Source organism: Hordeum vulgare, chromosome 7H (assembly GCF_904849725.1).
Source record: "Hordeum vulgare subsp. vulgare chromosome 7H, MorexV3_pseudomolecules_assembly, whole genome shotgun sequence".
NCBI classification, from domain to species: Eukaryota; Viridiplantae; Streptophyta; class Magnoliopsida; order Poales; family Poaceae; genus Hordeum; species Hordeum vulgare.
In genome coordinates, this window is record NC_058524.1 from 417,912,371 (window position 1) to 417,927,325 (window position 14,955).

The 14,955-nt window shown below is 42.0% G+C and overlaps 1 protein-coding gene across 1 annotated transcript; it reads right to left on the reverse strand.

The window, feature by feature from the left end:
- Positions 1 to 266: 266 nt before the first annotated feature.
- On the reverse strand, positions 267 to 1,755 carry LOC123411067. The gene has a single exon (XM_045103988.1). The coding sequence runs from the start codon at positions 1,723 to 1,725 to the stop codon at positions 967 to 969; it is 759 nt and encodes a 252-aa protein (XP_044959923.1). The 5' UTR covers positions 1,726 to 1,755; the 3' UTR covers positions 267 to 966.
- Between the last annotated feature and the right edge of the window lie 13,200 nt (positions 1,756 to 14,955).

A 14,955-nucleotide genomic window follows, 5' to 3' on the forward strand; every position in this document is an offset into this window, starting at 1 on the left:
CAATGTCCTGGAAGAGGCATGCCAATTGCCACGGTACAGTGGCATAATGCACATCAAGAGACATATTCCTCCCTCCTTGGGAGAATGCCAGAATGGGGTGGCGTCAATCTTTGATTCTGTTCTGCAATCTCTTTCCAAAGTGGACAGTAAAGGTAAAAGATGATGCGTTACCCTGAAAAAAGGTGGGTTGCAATATGTAGCCCTATTAGCAGACCCTGCCCTACATAAGAGGAAAAGGAAAAGAAAAAGATTCCCTTCGTTGCCGCAATCCAAGTACAACTGACTCAATTGCATTACCTCGTTCCCCGACGCTGAAAAAACGTAGATGAGGTTTGCTTAAGCTACAGATGATTCTCAATGTCCTGTTCTGATCGTGGATCTTCACTTCTCTCCAGACCTAACAGTGGTAATTAAGCACACCATATGGATATGTAAGCATGCTAACCATCAAGGTTCCAAACATCTGTGTACTATCTCTATATTACAGCACCAACGTACAAGAAGAAACAATACTGCTTCTAGTACTGTCTTGTGCAAATGTGACCATCATTTTCTAGCCCTGCACGGGCACAATTATGCTGCTCCATCAGTGTCTCTAGTCACGCGCACTACACCCAAATCGATCAAACGTTCTTCTCAGAAAGTTAAAAAGAGAATAACTAAAAGAAGACAAGAAGAACAAAAGTGATCCAGAAAAGATGGGAAACTGAAAACCTACTCACCGCTTTTTCCTTTAATTTTTTCTTTCATCATCTTTTCGTCCGAAAATTTCTCATATCTTGTCTAGTAAATAATAATTCCTAATGGATGGATGCAATGCGTGCCCACCAAAGAATCAACAACCTACTCCTACAGTAACAGATCGATCCAGAAAATTCGGTGTACACAGAGAATTTTCAGTTTCTTTGCAAGTTGGATTGTGTGGTGGTTTGAGAATTGGGTTTGGATGCATGGTGGTGTGTGTTGCTAGGGTGACCTCTTCTTGCGGAGGACGACCTCGGTGTCCAGGCCGAAGGCGTCGACCTTGGAGACCCTGACCACCTCCGACCGCCGGAAGAGCGCGAGCAGGCCGTCGACGTCGAGCAGGTCGTTGGCCGAGTACTTGTCCCCGCGGCGGTGCACCGCGACGTGCAGCACGGCGACGCCGCCCGGGCGCAGCGTGCGCTCGATCTCGGCGACGAAGCGGTCCGGGTAGAGCGCGTGGTCGAACACGTTGGAGAACTCGAAGTCGAAGGCGCCGTCGCCGAAGGGCTGCGCGTGGAAGTCGCCCCTGACGACGAGCGGCGGCGCCGGGGCGAGGTCGATGCCGACGGCGTCAGACACGCCGACGAGGCGGAGCGCGGCGACCTCCTGGCCGAGGCGCGCGCCGACGCAGAGCGCGCGGGAGGCGTTGGAGAGGAGGCCCTCGGCCTGGAGGGCCCGAAAGGCGCGCGCGAAGGCGTCGACCTTGCGGCGCCAGTCGCGGGTGGCCCAGACGTGGCGCAGGCGCGGGTCGAGGGTCTTGTTGAGCTGGTGGCGGAGGTAGTCGTCGTAGGAGCGGAAGGCGGCCCCGCGGCGCATGCGGATGTGGGGGTTGGGCGGGGAGGCGCGGACGGCCGCGGCGTAGGAGAGGGGAGGGGTCGACGAGGAGTAGCCGTAGAGGAGGAGGAGGGAGAGGAAGGGGATCGAGAGGAGGAGGAGCGGCCGGACGGGCAGGAGGGCGCGAGGCTTGGCATCGGCCGGCATGGCGGCGACGGGGAGGGAGGGGGCGCGTGTTGTGGGCGCGGGTGGAAGGCGGTGGTTTTGTTCTGTTGGATATACGTACTGTAGATGATTACGTGGGAGTTGGGGCGCGTGGGTCGACCGGCCGCGGGGCTTCTTCTTCCATCTCCGCTGCCCCTCGGTCGGACCGAATGACGACCTCGACGCCGCCACGTCGGAGACCGCGAGCACGCCGGCGCTGCGTGTTCTTCTTCAACTATCATCATCAGCCGCAGTCGTGGAGTCGATCTCGGCACCTTCGAATCTGCAATCTGTGGGGAGATTTTGGAGGATACCGAGCATTGACAACGAATAATCAAGTATAGTACTACCTTCGTTTTTTCAGACTGGATATAAGGTTTGGTTAAAGTCAAACTTTATAAATTTTAACTGACTTTATATTGACATTCACAACATAAAATCAATATTATCAGATGTACCACGAGATTTATCTATATCTATATCTATACTTATTAATAAAGAAATGACTGTTTCTGTCGTACGTCATGAAAAATGCCATGAGGTTCCCATAAATTACCCACCTATGCCATCCGTAAGTTACATTCGTTTTTTACGGCATTTTTTTCTTCTTTCTTGAACTTTTCCTATGTTTATTTTTATTTTTTTCCTCTTTTGGCTTTATTTCCATAAACTTTGCAAAAATGTAAATCATCGATTAAAGAAGTGTCAAATTTATAGACAAAAAAGTTCCATATATACAAAAATGTACAGTGCGTATGGATAATAATAATATATTTTTCTTTTATTTAAAAAAAGATCATGTATCACTTTAAATGTAGAAAAATGTTTCCGATGCATAATAAAAACATATACAAAAATATAAAGTGTGCATGGAACAAATATTTTTTCAAAAATGTTAATCGTATATTTGAATAATGTCAAACATGTATTATACATGTATATATAAAATGTTTCTAATGTCACCCACAAAAAAAATATTTCTAATGTATAAAAAATGTACAATTTTGCTTATACAAGCTTTACGTAATCGAAAGGCTTATCTTTGAATTTTCATATTGTTTTAAACTGTTTTGCTAATGATCTTTTTAAATATCGATGTTCATACGCAACCTTGAACATTTGACATGCATATACTTACAAATTGATAATTTTCGATGGAGTTTCTAATATTTCTGCAACCAAATTAAGATTTCACTTGGATTACAAATACAAACAAATATATCGGCAAGACAAAAATAGTACTCTGACGCATATGCTATCATTAATTAATAAAACATACTTTGCTATTTTCATCATAATGTAAATATTCGTGGGCATCACCGAGAAGGAGAGAGACCATGCAACTTGAAACATCAAGTAAGATCATATCCATATTTACTTATTATATGTTCATTAATAACATAAGTTCACAAGACATAAATTTTAATTATTTGGAATACATGTACTCAATATTCTTTCAGGCTTTTATTTCTTGATTTGTTCATCAAATATGCATCGAGTTGGTGTATACTCCCTCTGTAACTAAGCATACTGAACGTATTAAAATTTTCTCAGAGAGAGAGAGAGACAAAGAGAGACCTTAGGACTGACCATATTCAAATGTGTTTTTGTTGTGTGAGCACTCAGGCCACTGTCGGTGACATAAATTTGATGCCATTTGGAATTAAAAGATGTAGGCCTATTAAGATCTTGAGTTGTGGTTATTGAATTAAAAATGCGTGTTGTTTTCTCTCCCGTTGCAACGCACGGGCTCTTTTGCTAGTTTCATACTATATAATTTTAATATAGTAGATATCCATATTTTTTGATATAAATTTGATCAAATTTTATGTTGTTTGACTTTGACCAAATCTTATACGCGGAGTAAAAAGAGACGGAGGAAGTACGTATAACGCCATGCTTGATTGTCGTTTCTGTTTCAAATACGCATGTAAAAATACAGACCTCGGGCCGTTGTTCTGTTTTCAACCGGAAATTTTTCAGTAGCCAGTAAAATGCAAGTGTAAACTAAACATTCCGTATTGGAATATAACCATCCCAAGCACGACTTAAGACTAAGGGGCTACACACGAAACAAAAATAAATGAATCTATTTTTCAAAATACTAGCAAAAAGGACCGTGTGTTGCAACGGGAGACCGTACTTCGCTATGGAGAAAACTTATCGAGCCACAATTGCATATCCTCTCCCCATATTCTCCTTGAAATCATAATCATGATATATCATATACCTCCACAATTTTTGAGTTCTCTTAGATGTAAACTCAATTTCCTTCATCTACATATATATAGTATGTAGAAAATATCAATGTCCAAAGGAACTACTTCACCCGAGTGAAGCTTCAATTCTGAAAACCAAAGTTAACTCACGAGTAGTACATTCTTTCTACAACCATTTGAAAATGTTAGCCTGAAGCATGTGAGCATGAAGTGTGCTGTTTGTCAAAGCAGCCCTGTTGTAGTTCATAGTAAACTTGATATATCCATCTCTAAACTTGCATACTATGCCTAACTGTTACACTCACAAAGATTTCAAATTAAAACTTCTTATGAACAATTCTATGATTAGAAGGCTACCTACTGCTGCGAGTACATTGTGCCTCCTCCTTTCCATGGTCTTCCTCGACTCCATCCTTTATGGATCCATGTCTTCTGAATACATTGACACTTAAAGTATCAATTGCATGCCCTCTATTGTATACCTTCAGTTCAAACATTGATAAGATGTACCATGCAAGGTTGATGTTACAATGGAAACAGAAAACAAATACAGTCCATTGATATGAGTTTTTCAAACTATCACTACTGGAATTTATAATTTTGTCGTCTGCCATGGCTGACGGCAAAGGGGGGGTGGACCACGGACGGTAAAGGCTTTACCGTCGGTCAGCAGACGGCAAAGTAGACGGTAAAAAAATCAGGTGAAGAGGTTCTTTGCCGTCTGCTTTTTTAAAGCGGACGACAAAGAATCTTTGCCATGAGGGGGCAGACGGCAAATTAAATGGGACGGCAGATACACCAACGGTCCCGTTAAGTGTTAACGGCACGCCTCCTCTCTTTGTCGTCTGCCCTCCCCCCTTTGCCATGTGGGGGCTGACGGCAAAGGGGGGGAACTAAGCCCCTCTCTATCCCCTCTTTGCCGTCTGCCATCCCCCCTTTGCCATGTGGGGGCAGACGTCAAAGGGGGGAACCAAGCCCCTCTCTCTCCCCTCTTTATCGTCTGCCATCCCCCCTTTGCCATGTGGGGGCAGACGGCAAAGGGGGGAACCAAGCCCCTCTCTCTCCCCTCTTTGTCGTCTGCCATCCCCCCTTTGCCATGTGGGGGCAAACGGCAAAGGGGGGAACCAACCCCTTTTTATTTTATTTCTTATTATATCCAACATTTTCACAATAATCATGATATATATATATATATATATATTACAAAAATAAATTTATTTCCGTACTCATAACCATATTAAAATAACTTTCATCCATAGTACATACATATTATGCAAGTTCCATCCGTACCAAATCATATATTACACCAGTTTCATCCACATGCATACACAAAGTTTCATATATATCCATATACTACAATAGTTTCAATACAAGCTTCCGTGAAGCCATGGTACAAGAAATCATCTTCAAGCATTCCATCAATATAATCCAAGATTCCCGTGAAGTGAATGTAATCTGGAAAATGACAAATAAGAAATTTAGAAGAATAATACTAGATGAAGAAGTATATAGGTTATTTCGGAGAGAACTTAGCTAAGTATAGGCCATTTAATAGCTAATTTAGGTGGAATAGGTCATCTTGGAGCTACATAGCCTTATTATGTCATTTAGGAGAGAACTTAGCTAAGTATAGGTCATTCTAGAGCTAACTTGGATAAAATATGTCATTTTGTAGCCAACTATTATTATTAATCCATTTTGACCTTATTATGTCATTTTGGACCTAAATTAGTCATTTTAATGAGCTAACCAAGGTTCCTATGATGTTTTTACCTAACTATGCTAATTATGTCATTTTGGAGGATAATTAGCTAAGTATGTCTTTGTTGGGGAAAATAACCTACGTAGAAGAAGAAAGAGAAGAAGCAAGAAGAGAAGAAGAAGGAGAAGAAAAAGAAGACGGAGAAGGAGGAGTAGGAGAAGGAGGAGGAGAAGGAGAAGGAAGAGGAGAAGAAGAAGAAAACAAGAAGGACAAGAAGAAGGAGAAGGAGCTCCTTCTCCTTCTTCTTCTCTTCTTCTTCTTCTTCCTTCTTTTCATTTTTCCTCTTTGTTTTCGTCTTGTCCCCTTCATCGGGCTAAATTAGCTAAGAATGCCTTTTTGGAGCTAATTATGTCATTTCGAGGATAATTAGCTAAGTATAGGTTATGTTTTATTAAATAGACCATTTTGGAGCTAACTAAGGTAATTATGTCATTTAGGTGGAAGCCTAGCTAACTATAGGCCATTTCGGAGCTACTTGGGTAAAATATGTCATTCCGGAGCAAACTTGCTTATTAAGCCATTTTGGATCTAGCTAAGCTAATTATAGGCCAATTAATACCCAAGTTATTGGAATAGGTCATCCTAGAGCTACGTAAGCCTTATTATGTCATTTAGGAGAGAACTTAGCTAACTATAGGTCATTTTTATTAAATACGTCATTTTGGAGCTAACTAAGCTAATTATGTCATTTAGGTGGAAGCCTAGCTAACTATAGGTCGTTTCGGAGCTCACTTGGGTTAAATATGTCATTTTGGAGCTAACTATGCTTATTAAGCCATATTGGAGCTAAATTGGCTAATTATATCATTTAGGTGGAAGCCAAGCTAAGTATATAATATTCATGAGCTAACCAAGGTTGTTATGCCATTTTGAGCTTATTATTTCATTTTTAGCTAAATTGGTCATTTTAATGAGCTAACCAAGGTTCTTATGATGTTTTCACCTAACTAAACTAATTATGTCATTTTGTAGGATAATTAGCAAATTTAGTCTTTGTTGGATGAGTCTAAGCTACGTAGAAGAAGAGAAAGAGAAGAAGCAAGAAGAGAAGAAGTAAAAGAAGAAGGAGGAGGAGGAGGAGGAGGAGAAGCAGAAGGAAGAGGAGAAGAAGAAGAAAAGAAGGAGAAGGAGAAGGAGGAAGAAGAAGGGGAAGGAGGAGCTCCTTCTCCTTCTTCTCCTCCTTCTTCTCCTTCTTCTTGTCCTTCTTCTTCTCTTCTTCTTCTTCTTCCTTCTTTTCATTTTTCCTCTTTCTTCTCCTCTTGTCCCCTTCTTCGGGCTAAATTAGCTAAGAATGCCTTTTTGGAGCTAATTATGTCATTTCGAGGATAATTAGCTAAGTATAGGTTATGTTTTATTAAATAGACCATTTTGGAGCTAACTAAGGTAATTATGTCATTTAGGTGGAAGCCTAGCTAACTATAGGCCATTTCGGAGCTACTTGGGTAAAAATATGTCATTCCGGAGCAAACTATGCTTATTAAGCCATTTTGGATCTAGCTAAGCTAATTATAGGCCATTTAATACCTAAGTTAGGGGAAATAGGTTATCTTGGAGCTACCTAAGCCTTATTATGTCATTTAGGAGAGAACTTAGCTAACTATAGGTCATTTTTTATTAAATAGGTCATTTTGGAGCTAACTAAGCTAATTATGTCATTTAGGTGGAAGCCTAGCTAACTATAGGTCGTTTCGGAGCTCACTTGGGTTAAATATGTCATTTTGGAGCTAACTATGCTTATTAAGCCATATTGGAGCTAAATTGGCTAATTATATCATTTAGGTGGAAGGCAAGCTAAGTATATAATATTCATGAGCTAACCAAGGTTATTATGCCATTTTGAGCTTATTATTTCATTTTTTAGCTAAATTGGTCATTTTAATGAGCTAACCAAGGTTCTTATGATGTTTTCACCTAACTAAGCTAATTATGTCATTTTGTAGGATAATTAGCCAATTTAGTCTTTGTTGGATGAGTCTAAGCTACGTAGATGAAGAGAAAGAGAAGAAGGAAGAAGACAAGAAAAATTAAAAGAAGAAGAAGGAGGAGGAGGAGGAGAAGGAGAAGGACATGAGAAGAAGAAGAAAAGAAGAAGGAGAAGGAGAAGGAGGAAGAAGAAGGAGAAGGAGGAGCTCCTTCTCCTTCTTCTCCTTCTTCTTGTCCTTCTTCTCTTCTTCTTCTTCTCTTCTTCTTCTTCTTCCTACTTTTCATTTTTCCTCTTTCTTCTCCTCTTGTCCCCTTCTTCGTGCTAAATTAGCTAAGAATTCCTTTTTGGAGCTAATTATGTCATTTCGAGGATAATTAGCGAAGTATAGGTCATGTTTTATTAAATAGACCATTTTGGAGCTAACTAAGCTAATTATGTCATTTAGATGGAAGCCTAGCTAACTATAGGTCATTTCGGAGCTACTTGGGTAGAATATGTCATTCTGGAGCAAACCATGCTTATTAAGCCATTTTGGATCTAGCTAAGCTAATTATTGGCCATTTAATACCTAAGTTAGGGGGAATAGGTCATCTTGGAGCTACCTAAGCCTTATTATGCCATTTAGGAGATAACTTAGCTAACTATAGGTCATTTTTTATTAAATAGGTCATTTTGGAGCTAACTAAGCTAATTATGTCATTTAGGTGGAAGCCTAGCTAACTATATGTCGTTTCGGAGCTAACTTGGGTTAAATATGTCATTTTGGAGCTAACTATGCTTATTAAGCCATATTGGAGCTAAATTGGCTAATTATATCATTTAGGTGGAAGCCAAGCTAAGTATATAATATTCATGAGCTAACCAAGGTTCTTATGCCATTTTGAGCTTATTATTTCATTTTAGCTAAATTGGTCATTTTAATGAGCCAACCAAGGTTCTTATGATGTTTTCACCTAACTAAGCTAATTATGTCATTTTGTATGATAATTAGCCAATTTAGTCTTTGTTGGATGAGTCTAAGCTATGTATAAGAAGAGAAAGAGAAGAAGCTAGAAGAGAAGAAGTAAAAGAAGAAGAAGGAGGAGGAGGAGAAGGAGAAGGAGAAGGAATAGGAGAATAAGAAGAAAAGAAGAAGGAGAAGGAGAAGGAGGAAGGAGGAGGAAGAAGAAGGAGAAGGAGGAGATCCTTCTCCTTCTTCTCCTCCTTCTTCTCCTTCTTCTTGTCCTTCTTATTCTCTTCTTCTTCTTCTTCTTCTTCTTCCTTCTTTTCATTTTTCCTCTTTCTTCTCCTCTCATCCCCGTCTTCGAGCTAAATTAGCTAAGAATGCCTTTTTGGAGCTAATTATGTCATTTCGAGGATAATTAGCTAAGTGTAGGTCATGTTTTATTAAATAGACCATTTTGGAGCTAACTAAGCTAACTATGTCATTTAGGTGGAAGCCTAGCTAACTATAGGTCATTTCAGAGCTACTTGGGTAAAATATGTCATTCTGGAGCAAACTATGCTTATTAAGCCATTTTGGATCTAGCTAAGCTAATTATAGGCCATTTAATACCTAAGTTAGGGGGAATAGGTCGTGTTGGAGCTACGTAAGCCTTATTATGTCATTTAGGAGAGAACTTAGCTAACTATAGGTCATTTTTTATTAAATAGGTCATTTTGGAGCTAACTAAGCTAATTATGTCATTTAGGTGGAAGCCTAGCTAACTATATGTCGTTTCGGAGCTAACTTGGGTTAAATATGTCATTTTTGAGGATAATTAGCTAAGGATATGTCAATTTGGAGCTAATTACGTCATTTCGAGGGTAATTAGCTAAGTATATGTCATTTTTATTAAATATACCATTTTGGAGCTAACTAAGACTATTATGTCATTTAGGTGGAAGCCTAGCTAACTATAGGTCATTTCGGAGCTAACTTGGGTAAAATAGGTCATTCCGGAGCAAACTATGCTTATTAAGCCATTTTGGATCTAGCTAAGCTAATTATAGGCCATTTAATACCTAAGTTAGTGGGAATAGGTCATCTTCGAGCTACCTAAGTCTTATTATGTCATTTAGGAGAGAACATAGCTAAGTATATGTAATTTTTATTAAAACACTAGAAATAACATACCATTCTCGTCATCACGGCGGTGAAGCACGATGGCTCTGGCTTGTTTCACCTGGAGAAGGCTGCCCTGGAGAAGGCTCCACTGTAGAAGGGTCGTGTGATGCGTTTCAGGAGATATTCTGCACCGAACATCGTTTGCAATGTGTCGTTAGCATGAGGACACTCTTAAGATCACTGCACTGAAATGAAACTCATCGTCCCCGCCATGTTAATGACTCGCATCGGCGGAGGGACTTGGCCGGTCTTCTCGCACATAGACTGTACATTTGGTTTCGACAAGTCAAACTTTTTATTTATTAATGAAACGGACATTAAAATGCAATATTTGAAATAATATGAAGAAGAAACTTACCACGAAGAGCTCGTATATGGCCCTGTTAGACTCATCATTCCGTGCCCTCTCTGCCTCCACCAATGCAGTCGTCCTCTCTTCCAGCTCCCTCATCTCCTTATCCTTCTCCTCCATAGCCGCCTGCATTGCCTCTCTCTCTTTCAGAATAGCATCCTGCAACACAACTAATTGTTAGCATTCTAATCATATTGGTTCCAACGCACAACATAATGCGGAAAGATAGTTGAGTCCATTAAACTAACCTTGATGGCGAGCTCGACTGGCCGTGGACGAGGTGTTATCTCCGGACAGGAGCTCGTTTGGCATGCCTTTATCTGCCGGAGAGTGCTAGGACAACGTATAAGGCCGTCTACAATGGCGATCGAGCTCTGGATCAATAGGCCCCTCGCTCGAGTTAAAGTCCTCCCCTTTCCTCGCCTTCCCGTGATCTCTGTACTTCACGACTTGTGGTGGGAGGAAATGTTGGTGAGTTTTCTGGATGCTCGATGTCAGACTCAGAGAATGCCTTGACCTTCTTGTACGAGGCAGTATGGGCCATCCCATACAGGTCGTACATCTGTGGCACCTCCGTCTTATTGTGACGCGCCTAAAAGAGAGAGAGAGGAAAATTGTATTAGTAAAGGGCTCAAGATAGCATTAAGAATGAATTGCATGAGGCATGAATCAAACCACATACCCAGTTCTCGCCAAATTGGATTAAGTTGACGCTCCCTTGATGGTGTGGCACACCAACCATTTTGCCACGCCTCTCCTTGGTGTTGTTGTGGCCGGCCTCCCACGTTTCGGAGCACCACTGATCCACCAAGGCCTCCCAACAATCCATCTTATCCACACACCATCTCGGGGGCACCTAAGTTAATAAAGAGAAATTTGAGCGCGTAAGAACCAAATCAAGGAAACTAACTACAAAGCCTTAATAATATGTAATTACCTTCATGTAATGTTCCTTCTCCATCTTAGAATCACGACACTTCGCCTTGTCCTTCCTAATACGCCGTGTGGCATAGTAGTCTCGAACAGCCTGCACCCGAGCCTCGTGCCAAATATTTTGAAGTAGGCGTTAACATTCGGTTTCGATAACCTTTGCCGCGTCCTCCTCGTATCCCTCCCCACACCTGTAGTAGGTCTGCAAACGAGACAACACCGATTAGTACAATAACTAGCTATGGTTGATTTATAATTGTGTGAAGGAGAAATTACCCAGAACTGTCGGATCAGCATGTCGGCCCTCGTGTGGCACAAAACACCGTCGATCTCTACCTCCGGCAGGGCCGGGGCACCCAAGTAGTGCTCCCAGGTCATTCCTACCTCTCGCTCCCGACCGGGCAACGTAACAAACCGTGGGAAGTTTTTACGACAAAGCACACCAAGGACGCTGTTGGGCTTGCGGACACCCTTGGCAACAATCCAACCCCTACGGTATGACAAATTAAAGCCAAAACATTTGATATTTGAGAAAACGTGAAGGCAAAAGGTTAAATAAGAGTAAATTAACTTACTTGTCCCCATTTGGCCTAATCGACCACCTCTGCTCGGGGGTCGCCGACATGAGCGGGAGCCCCGAACTACCATGCTGGTGTAAGGTAGCCCCCTCACCCAGCTCCTCGTCTCTACCAGCATGGCCACTTGGCTCAGCCCAGGTATCCCACTGGGTCTCTGGGGACGTACCCTCATCCCTGCTTTGCTCCGGAGTCGCCTGGAATGAAGCCTCTGGGACACGAGTCTCGTGGGTCGAAGGCTCGTCGACCTGAGGCTCTTCGACCCGAGGCTCGTGAACCGGAGACCATGTAGCCTCCACCTCAGACGAATCCACCCTAGAAGTCCTGTGCTCAGGTGAATCAGCTTGGGGTGGTGGCGGAGACCGTGTAGCCTCCACCTCAGAAGGCGTGGCAGCCACCGCCCTACCTCTCCCGCGGCCACTTGTACTTTTAGTACAACATAAATACCAACATGAGTAATAAAATGTATATAAATACCAATATGCATACAACTTGAGTACAACATAAATACCAACATGAATACAACGTGTACCTTTAGTACCTCTCGGTTTCGCGGGGGGTCGACCTCCTCTCACGGGGGGTGCTCCTTGCATACTAGAGAGAAACACTCTCCGAAGAGGCTAGGCAGGAATGGAAGTACCCATCCCATCACCCGCCGACGAAGAAGGAGCCGCGGAGTGCTTTCGACCCTTTCCCACCATCTTTCAACACATGTCATGACAAAGAGTAAATGAAATTAGTACAACATAAATACCAACATGAGTAATAAAATGTATATAATTTAAGTGTATCATCATCATAAATACCAACATGACTAATAAAAATTGAATACCTAACATGAACTCAAAATTTATATATAGTATAATAGTTGAATACCTGACATGAACTAATAATAATCGTGCTCGTCTATATATGCTTCGGGGTCAATAAATGCATCATGATCATCACTATCATCAATAAATGCATCATCATCATCACTATCAGGAAGAACATGTGGAAGGCCACCATTATGTAATCGGTCAAGAAGTGACAGGTTATCTGCAACAGTAACCTCTTCTTCTTCCAGCTCTTCCTGTTCGGGCTCAGGGGTTAAGACGGATTCACTGTCGCTGTCTACTTCAATGTTCTGGGGTGAAGTAGAGCGGTTCTTGAAACATTTATTGGACATACGTGTTTCTTGGAAGAATTCTCCTTCATATGTGTCTGGGTTAATGTGAGGTTTGTAATCCTCTTCATTGAGGGTAGGTGGTCTAAAATGTGGTGGCACTTCATAAACGACATCCCAACCTTTGAGATTTGGATCAGTTTGGCAGGCCCACGGTAGATAGAAAACTTGTGTCGCCTGTTGAGCCGTAATATAGACATCGGGAACATCTAAGTTCGTGTTTTGGTTGATTTTGACTAGTCCTATATGTTCATGAGTCCTTCTAGTCTCCCTCGGCTCAAACTAATAACATTTGAAGACTACGACGGTCGGTGGGTTTTCAACATAGAATAGAAGTTCATAAATTGCTTCAACTCTTCCATAATACTCGGTGCCTCCTTCACCGATAGCAGAGACAAAACAATTTGTAGTCTTTAGGTCGGGCATAGATAGCTCTTTGCCAAAGGTACGAAAGTGATACCCGTTGATGTTGTATTTGTCAAATGAACGGACCTTATAGTCAAAACCATTAGCGACTTGTCTCAACTCGACGTCCATAGACTCTGCATCAGCCTACAAGTTTAATACGAAAGAATGGATGCATTAGCCACAAATTATACCAAGAAATCAAATGGGCCCTTAATGGTAATTAATTACCCTTTGTTTGAACCAAGAGATGTAACCGGGATAGTCGGCTCCATGCTTTGCGAGAAGCTCATACTCTTCGACGGAATCCTTTTCGATGACCGCTCCATCCGAGAATTCGGCGACGTATCGACTATATCAAATATCCGGGAATAAGAGTTGTGGAACAATAAATTACCGAGAACTTACTCGATGTACGACCGCACTTCTGTTAGGTTGGTGAAGATATACAATGAAATGGTCAGTCATTCTTCGACATCTAACGATTTACCTTTTGAAGCACCAGATGGTGCGAGCTTACCTTTGAATAGGCTGAGGTTGGATCGAACTTTTTTTGGATCGCCATCATTGTACCGAGGCTTCGGGTTATGCAAATGATGATTTTTGGCTTCTTAGTGTGCTGTCACGAAGTTTTCCGCCTCCTCAGTAATGAATGCCTCAGCCATCGATGCTTGAGTTCTACGTTTATTTTTACACTTAGCTCGAAGCGTCTTCGTCATCCTCTCAGTTGAGTAGCACCATCGATTTTGAACGCCCCCCTCATTCTTGCCTCGGTCGGGAGATGCAAAATCAAATGGTGCATTGGATTAAAGAAGCCCGGTGGAAAGCTCTTTTCTAATTTGCAGATCAACTCCGCCGCCAACTCTTCCATTTCATCTAGCACGCCACGCGATAGTTCTTTCGCACAAAGAGAACGAAAGAAATAGCTCAGCTATGCCAGTACTAGCCATTCATCCTCAGGGATAAAGCCACACAACATCACCGGCATTACCCGCTCAATCCATATGTGCCAATCATGACTCTTGAGACCAAATATTTTCAATTTCTCAAGACTCGCTCCCCTCTTTAGATTCGCAGCATACCCATCAGGGAACATCGACCACATTTTCACCCACAATAGCATTTCCCTCATAGCTGGTCTTTCAAGATTGAACCATGCCTTTGGATTCGCTATGCTTTGCTTTCCTTTCCGTTGTCGCAAGTTTTGCAACGGTCTATCACATAGAGCCTCCAGGTCGATTCTAGCCTTAGGATTATCTTTTGACTTCCGCTCTATGCTGAACAATGTACCAAAAATGGCCTCCGCAATATTCTTTTTAGTGTGCATCACATTGATGTTCAGTGGGCAAAGGAGGTCTTTGAAGTAAGGCAGATCCCATAAGCATGACTTGTGAGTCCAGGCGTGTTCCGTATTATACCCTTTGAAGTATCCTGGATGCAAAGGATCAGGCTCGAGAGCGTTTAACTGATCAAGGGTCTATTGGCCTGTCAACGTAGTTGGTGCAGTGTTTTTGACAACTCTACTTTTGATGAAATTCTCTTGAAATTTGTTTTGGTAGCCGCGTCGTAGGTCTTGATCCCATTATCACAGGCTTCTTGCAACTCATCCTTAAGCGGTTGCATGTACACATTCATATTCTTCCCGGGATAGTTGGGCCCTGGAATTATCAATGTCAGGAAAATGTTCTTTCTTTTCATAATCTCTCCGGGTGGCAAATTGAGTGGAATGACAAATACAGGCCAATAACTATATTGTGTTCCCATCATACCATACACATTGAACCCATCCGTGCT

Bases quoted from the DNA above. Each gene is read 5' to 3' on its own strand.
- LOC123411067 (XM_045103988.1), bottom strand. From the start codon at position 1,725: ATGCCGGCCGATGCCAAGCCTCGCGCCCTCCTGCCCGTCCGGCCGCTC.